At 44.5% G+C, this 7,406-nt stretch overlaps 1 protein-coding gene across 1 annotated transcript; it reads left to right on the top strand.

Annotated features, from left to right (window-relative positions):
* The first annotated feature begins 365 nt into the window (after positions 1-365).
* LOC130332652 (uncharacterized) lies at positions 366-2,122 on the top strand. The gene is made up of 2 exons (XM_056553815.1): positions 366-779; positions 819-2,122. Exons 1-2 carry the CDS (start codon positions 519-521, stop codon positions 1,737-1,739), a joined length of 1,182 nt encoding a protein of 393 aa, XP_056409790.1. The 5' UTR covers positions 366-518; the 3' UTR covers positions 1,740-2,122.
* Positions 2,123-7,406: the final 5,284 nt, after the last annotated feature.

The following is a 7,406-nucleotide window of genomic DNA, read 5'->3' as shown; positions in this document are numbered from 1 at the left end:
AAGATATGGAGCGCCACAAAAGTGAGTTTGCGGCTCTGCAGGATGAACTATCCCGCTCCCAGGGTCTTATGACCAGCAAGGAGACAGAATTGGAGATTTTGGCCAAGCAGATCTCATTCAAGGATGAAGAAGTGAATGTCCTGTGTGGGGCATATCTGGCTCTACAAAGTGAACACAAGGCTAGGTTGGTAGCCATGGAAGAGCTGGAGAAGGAGAAAGTGGTAATGGCTCATAAAGTGCAGAGCCTGGAGGCGCAGAACGAAACGCATATTAAGTCTCGCGCAGCTGCCTTGGATTCACTGGGTACTCAGCTCTCTGAACAAGAGGCTCAGCTAAAAGTCTATGAGCATAAAGTGTCCAAGATGGCGCAACTGAATAAAGACAATGAGCAGATGAAAGAACAACTGCTGTCTCTGGAGGATACTGTCAAAAACTTGACATAATTGCTGGAAAGTGAGAAGAAGAACTCTGCTAAGCTCAAGAGTGAGCAGCAGAAATGTTTAAAGCTGGAAGGGGACATGAAGGTCCTAAAAGAAAGCCGTGACCAAGCTATAGTAGAACTGGCTAACGAGAGGTTAAAAGTGTCTCAGATGGAAACTGAGGCCAAAGCCACAGCCGTCCGTGTAAAAGAAGAAAAACTGCTTGTGGGGCAAAAGCTACTGGAGACAGGGATGCTTTCTCTAAAAAAGGCGGAGTCTGAACAATGGACGCAAGAAACAGTAGAGTCTGAAGACCATGAGAAGAAACCATATGGGAAGTCCTCTGAAGCTGAGACTGAGGTGAAACCATATGGGAAGTCCTCTGAAGCTGAGACTGAGGTGAAACCATATGGGAAGTCCTCTGAAGCTGCAGAGATATTGACATTGGATGGTGAAAATTCTGAGGCAGAGAAGTTCTCTGAGGTAGAAGTTAAACCAGAGATAACTGCAGAAGCTGCAAGTAAAGTCAGTGACACATCTGAAGGTGCAGGTGAAAAACTGCCTAAAGGAGCCAAGAGTTCTCAGCCTAAAAATGAGCCTGTGAAGGTTGGTGTCCCTAAAGAAAGGGCTAATAAGAAAGCAGAGTCCTTAAAAAGAGGTCACTGTGATAGAAGACTTGGTCGTGGTAGAATCCCTGAGAGGCGCTTGATTAGTTCCAGAAAACATCGGAAGAAAGTCCGCAGAAGTAGAATTTGGAGAAGAGTCCGTCTCAAGGAGAAGATGGACAGGTGCATTAAAGGGAAGCCTCCTGAAATTGTGGAGGATGACTTAGAAGACCTGCAAATGGGTGATACAGGCTCGGTTGGCCACCAGCAAAGTTCGTGCAATGGTCATACCAGTGACAGAAGAAGGCAATGGCCTAGAGCATCTGCCTTGTCCGCACCTAGTGTCCAGAGCACTGCACAGACCAAGATGAAGAACCTGGTGTGGGAAAGGTGTGACATGAATGGAGCTTTTTACAAGGAATTTGTCAAAGGTGACCAAAAGTCTTGTGCTCGGTGGCTGAAAGTGCGAATGAAAGAAGGGTGCACCATTGAAGTGGTGCAGATAAAATCTACTGATGAAGGAAGCCAAGTGCCTCAAAACCTGTTGGATGTAGTTGTTCAAGGAAAAGGAAAGGCAGTTGGACTCTGCCTTTTGAATACAAGTGCTCCTTCCCGGTGGTCTGAGCAGAGAGGGGGGGATATGTGGCAGTGTGGCAAGGAAAGGGTGTATTTCCCTTGCTATCTCTGCAGAATGCTCCACCTGTGGCCTGATTAATGAGGTATCAGGAAGGGAAAGTGTGTTTAAAAGGAAAAGAAACAGAATAGTTGGGGCTCTCCCTGGGTAACAGCATGTCGCTGTAGGGGGAGACACACGGACCCTGTTGAGGAAACACACAGCGAACTGTGAGCAGTCCAAGAAGTGAAGAAGTGGTGTGAACTGTGAGTAACAGGTTGCAGGGGCACATGTTTTATGCTGGCTGAGGGTAGCTCACCAGTTAGTAGTCAGGGCATGCTGATATGTGTAGTCAGTGACCAGACGGTCTAGGACTTTGGTTTGTTCCTGAGTTATGTTTTGTTTTACCTGCAACCTGTCTAAATAAAGCTGGCAAGGTGCCAGATGTGCATGAATAACCGTTGTCTGCGGGTTTATTGAGTGGAAACGTGTCCCGTGGCAGTGTCCAGGACGATCCCGGAGCTAATCCCCAAGGAGGAATCCTTACAATATATATATATATATATATATATATATATATATATATATATATATATATAATTATTTTCCATATATACAATTTTATGCATCTCTTTTCTTTGGTGTGCATTCTTACCAATTTGCGCAAGAATTTGGTTAATCCATATTATATATCACCAAGAATATCAGTGACATTGTTATATATTCATACAGTTCCATGATATTCCATGCTCTAACCAAATTATATGATGGTTCCTGTGCGTACTGTAACATGATAATATCTTATGCAGTCTCCCCCTTTAGCATTGGATAACGCTACAATCTCATGAATATTGTGCATTTTTTATGTGCAAAATTCTGTGATATTCTATATGTTATGCCACTAATTATGGAACTAAACCCCAACAATACGTCATGCCCTAACAAAATCATATCAGGGCTCCTGTGTTTATTATAACAATAATCTACATGGATTCCATGATCATCATGTTTATGCTCATAATATGATAATTGTATAATCATATATTTGGAAACATCACCGGTCTCCAGGCACATACTCTTCCTATCCTTTCAGGTTATCCTAAGGTCCTGCTATTATTTCAGATGCTCTTGCAGGGTATCACGATCTGGACATCATAGTAACATGTCCTCACTGCTCTCCCATGTAACAAGACGCGAATACTGTCAGAGCATCATGATCTGAACATTCAATGCTTTCTTACTATCATCTGTTTACTATCATTTGTTTACTAGCCTCGGTCTGGCTTCATTCATGACATGCCGCGGCACAGTGTCCTGGAACAGCGCTACATTGCATCACATACATTGATATTTTTTATGCACATCTGTGCACATATGTTTTATTTATCTGCTGCCTGTTTGTTAATAGGTTGATTCCTGTAGTTTGTGCATTAGTTTAAATGGTTTTAGATGTACATGTTGTATACGTCACTGACCTCATGACCCGGTGGTACTGTTTACCCGGGATTTTGAAAACTGTATGTTTACACATGAATCTATGCCTGATGAAGAGTCCGGCACGGACTCAAAACTTATTGTTGCACCAATAAATCTTCAGTTCCAAATACTTTGGACTCCATCCACTGTTTGTTCAAGAGAGGCAGCGCCAGAATTAAGGTCCTAATTTTTACGTGTCTCCTACTTGCAATTCAATCCGAGGGATTTCTGGCTTTTAAAAGCCACAAACATAGCACCTTTACTCATGTCTTCAGGGATTAATCGTGCAAACAGTATATCTATTGGTTATGACATAGCAGCGAACTAAAAAGCGTGTGCAATTATAACACATCAGTCTAAAGACACTGTACATTTATTTCCTTTGTTCAATAAAACATGCATTATCTTTCTAGTTGTTAAATAGCAGCAAACTAATCATCATGTGCAAGTGACACACACATGCCTTGTAAACACAGTGTTCATAAATATTCTTGGTTTCATCATACACACTGTTATGAACAGGGGAGGCAGGGAGAAGTGATTCCCTAAAGCTGTCCCTATAAACCACTCTCCCTGCCTACTTGTCAATCTGCCAACAGCAGATTTGATAATGTAATTAAGACTAGATATGAGGATAAGTTTACAGCAGACAATACCAGGAGATGCAGGGGATGAACAGGTTAACTGAATGTCAGAACACTAAACAGGTCAGGAAATAAAGAGCACTTTTCACACTGGACTCCGAACAAGGAACACACTAGACACCCCACTCCAATCATGGAGGAACATCAATACTAAAATAGGCTCCTAGCCAGTGGGCACTCTCCACTGAGTGATCAGGATACTGGCATAGGAAGAAAAAGATCCTAAATACAAGAAAAAGGGTACAGGCACAAGACCCACTCACTCAGAGAGACAGACATTAGCACAAGGCTTAAAACAGGATTCTATCCTCAGAGATGCAGGATCAAACAAGATCAAAACAGAACTGACAAAACACACAGTGTGAATACAGACTAAAGAAACACAAAGCAAACGCAGAACAATCATACAAGAATACTAAAACCCGACAAAGTATGCAACCAAAGCAGGCTAAAAATCTATATCTCAGACAGGACAGATAACCATGGTAAAACTCAAGATATGTGCACAGACAGACATATTGAACATCAAGCCAACATGACCAGAATAAAGGTCTGATCACCAGCCCAGAACAGCACCTGAAGAAGTCTTATATATCCTCCCAGTGCTGAAGTCAAGAAGGTTTACTCTTCCCATCCCATGGAGAATTAAAACAGAAATTGTTCAGACACAAACCTAGTCTTCCTACTTGTGTGATAACAGCAAACTAAAATGCATGTGCAAGTGACACGCATCTGCCTTGTAACACAGTGTTCATGAATATTATTGGTTCCATCAAACACGCATTATATCTTCCTAGTTGTTTGATAGCAGCGAACTAAAAAGCAAGTGCAAGTGACAAGCATCTGCCTCGTAAACCTACTATATGTGAATATTCTTGGTTTCATCAAACATGCATTCTATCTACCTGTTTGAGACTCCCAGACGAAGGTTGTGTACCGAAACGTACGTTGGAGTGGTGCTATCCCGGTCTCTGCCATCTGCTGCTACACTTTGGTATACCCTTATATTGGTCTGTATCTCTACAATGTTTTCTTCTTTTGTTTGTATGCACACTGCACTTTACCTGTATGTAGCATCCTTGCTCTCACTATGAGATGTATACCCTTTATATGCTGCTAATTATTTGAATTGTGCAATTTGAGTGTGCTAGTTTACTCTTATAATTCGTATTCTATTGTAGAGGATCCAGTAAATAATATACTAACATATACCTCAGCTTCTGTTGTGCACAGCCGGTGATGCCACCTTTTTAGCCGTATTCCTCTTTGAGATTACATATTTTATATTTTTCATGTATGTACATTCTACGGAATTAATAAAAATGATGTACGCTTTATAAGTGACTCCGTTTCTTTTCTTGCTGCTTGCTGTTTGAGACACTAAAAAGCATGTGCATTCAACACACATTAGCCTACTAAAGTGACTGTACGTTTATATTCTTGGTTTTATCAAAAATGCCTACCTGGTATTAGGATAACAATGCAGTTCAAAGCAGTGAATGTTGAATTTGACCAGTAGATGAGTGCAAAATCACCCCAAAAATATCAACTTCAAAATCTTTTACAATACCCAAGAAATGTGTCTGGTAAAGACCCGGTTCCACGGCGCAGTCCACAAATTCAATCAATCTGTGGACTGTGCCGTGGAACCAGGTTTTTTTTCTCCATATCTACATCCTGCTCTGAATCGGCTTGCTTAGTGCTGGATCCGATACTGGGAGGCTGCACCACTAATCTTATGCGCTTGTGTAGTTGTATCAGTTACACAACCGTACCAGGTGAGAAGACCACTGAAACGTTTATGAATCCTTCACCCGCTTACATCCTTTCTTGTTCAAAACATACTGTCCTATGAGGAGCTCTGCTTATTGTTTTCATTAGATTTATGTGTCTGGTAAAGGAATTGTGTCACAGTCAGCCTTTGGAGTATGTTGCTGAGGTGGTGGTGGTGGTGGTGGTGGTGGGGGTGCAGTAGCCGAGCATAGCACTAGTGGTGGTAGGCAAGGTTGGGACTGTAAGGCATTATGGTGGTTGTGCTGAGGGGGAATAAGGAGGCCACAATCACACATCAGAAGTTCTAACTGAGAGGAGTGATTGGGATAGAAACATATAATTTGTAAGCAGATAAGAACCATTTGTCCCATCTAGTCTGCCCAATATCCTAAATACTAGAAATAGTCCTTGGTCTTATCTTATATAAATGATAGCCTTATGCATATCCCATGCATGCTCAAATTCCTTCTCTGTAATGACCATTTCTGCAGCAAGGCTATTCCATGTAACCACTACTCTCTCAGTAAAGTAATACTTCCTCATATTACTGCAGACACCTTTGCCTCTCTAATATAACACTGTCCTCTTGTGGTACTTTTTCTCCTGTATACATCTCCGCTCCTCCTTTGCTTTATGTATATAAAAGTTTTTGTCATAGGAAGAGGGGTTCAATGATGATGTCAGCAGGCCTGTTGGTCTGAGCAGCTCAGGAGCAGGTGACGGATCTGCAGGCTTGAGAAAAAAAAAATTCTAGTACAGGGGCACAGTCGGGTGGTGATGTACCTAGCTCTTTATGGTACATAGTCCACCAATGCCTGCTGTCTGGTGGTTACAACCAACACTGTGCACCATATAGAGGTTAGGCCTTCTCCCTTCTCCAAAATAGTGTTAAACCTCTCTTAGTCCAAATAAAGTGTTAACCACTTCTGTGCCCCAATATAGTGTTAACCCCTCTTTCCCATCATATAGTAGTTAGACCCTCTCTTTGCCTCCAAAATAGCTTCCACTCCCTCTGTATTAGCTATTAGATCCCTCTCCTTCATCCATCAATATTACTTAAGTAGATCCTTTCTTCCCATCTACCGTATTTATCGGCGTATAACACGCACTTTTTAGGCTAACATTTTTAGCCTAAAGTCTATGTGCGTGTTATACGCCGATACACCCCCAGGAAAGGCAGGGGGAGAGAGGCCGTCGCTGCCCACTTCTCTCCCCCTGCCTTTCCTGGGGTCTAGAGCGCTGCTGCCGGCCCTTCTCTCCCCCTGGCTATCGGCGCCGCTGCCCGTTCTGTCCCCCTGACTATCGGTGCCGGCGCCCCATTGCCGGCGCCGATAGCCAGGGGGAGAGAAGCGGCGCCGACAGCCAGGGGGAGAGAAACGGCGCCGCTGCCCCGTTGCCTCCCCCCATCCCCGGTGGCATAATTACCTGGGTCGGGTCCGCGCGGCTGCAGGCCTCCGGCGTGCGTCCCCGGCGTCGTTGCTATGCGCTGCACGGCGCGGCGCATGACGTCAGTGCGCCGCGCTGTGCATAGCAATGACGCAGGGGACGCGCGCCGGAGGCCTGCAGCAGCGCGGACCCGACCCAGGTAATTATGCCACCGGGGATGGGGGGAGGCAACGGGACAGCGGCGCCGGCAATGGGTGCCGCTGCCCCTTCTCTCCCCCTGGCTATCGGCGCCGGCACCGATAGTCAGGGGGACAGAACGGGCAGCGGTGCCGACAGTCAGGGGGAGAGAAGGGCCGGCAGCAGGGCTCTAGACCCCAGGAAAGGCAGGGGGAGAGAAGCGGGCAGCGACGGCCTCTCTCCCCCTGCCTTTCCTGGGGGTGTATCAGGGTATACACGCGCACCGGCCTATAACACACACCCTCATTTTACC

The sequence above is a fragment of the Hyla sarda genome, unplaced genomic scaffold (assembly GCF_029499605.1).
Source record: "Hyla sarda isolate aHylSar1 unplaced genomic scaffold, aHylSar1.hap1 scaffold_383, whole genome shotgun sequence".
NCBI classification, from domain to species: Eukaryota; Metazoa; Chordata; class Amphibia; order Anura; family Hylidae; genus Hyla; species Hyla sarda.
This window is presented reverse-complemented; position numbering and strand designations above follow the sequence as displayed.

Coding starts and splice junctions, on each gene's coding strand:
- LOC130332652 (XM_056553815.1), top strand. CDS start 519: ATGAAGGTCCTAAAAGAAAGCCGTGACCAAGCTATAGTAGAACTGGCT. Junction 780..818: donor CCTCTGAAGCTGAGACTGAG/GTGAAACCATAT, acceptor GCTGAGACTGAG/GTGAAACCATATGGGAAGTC.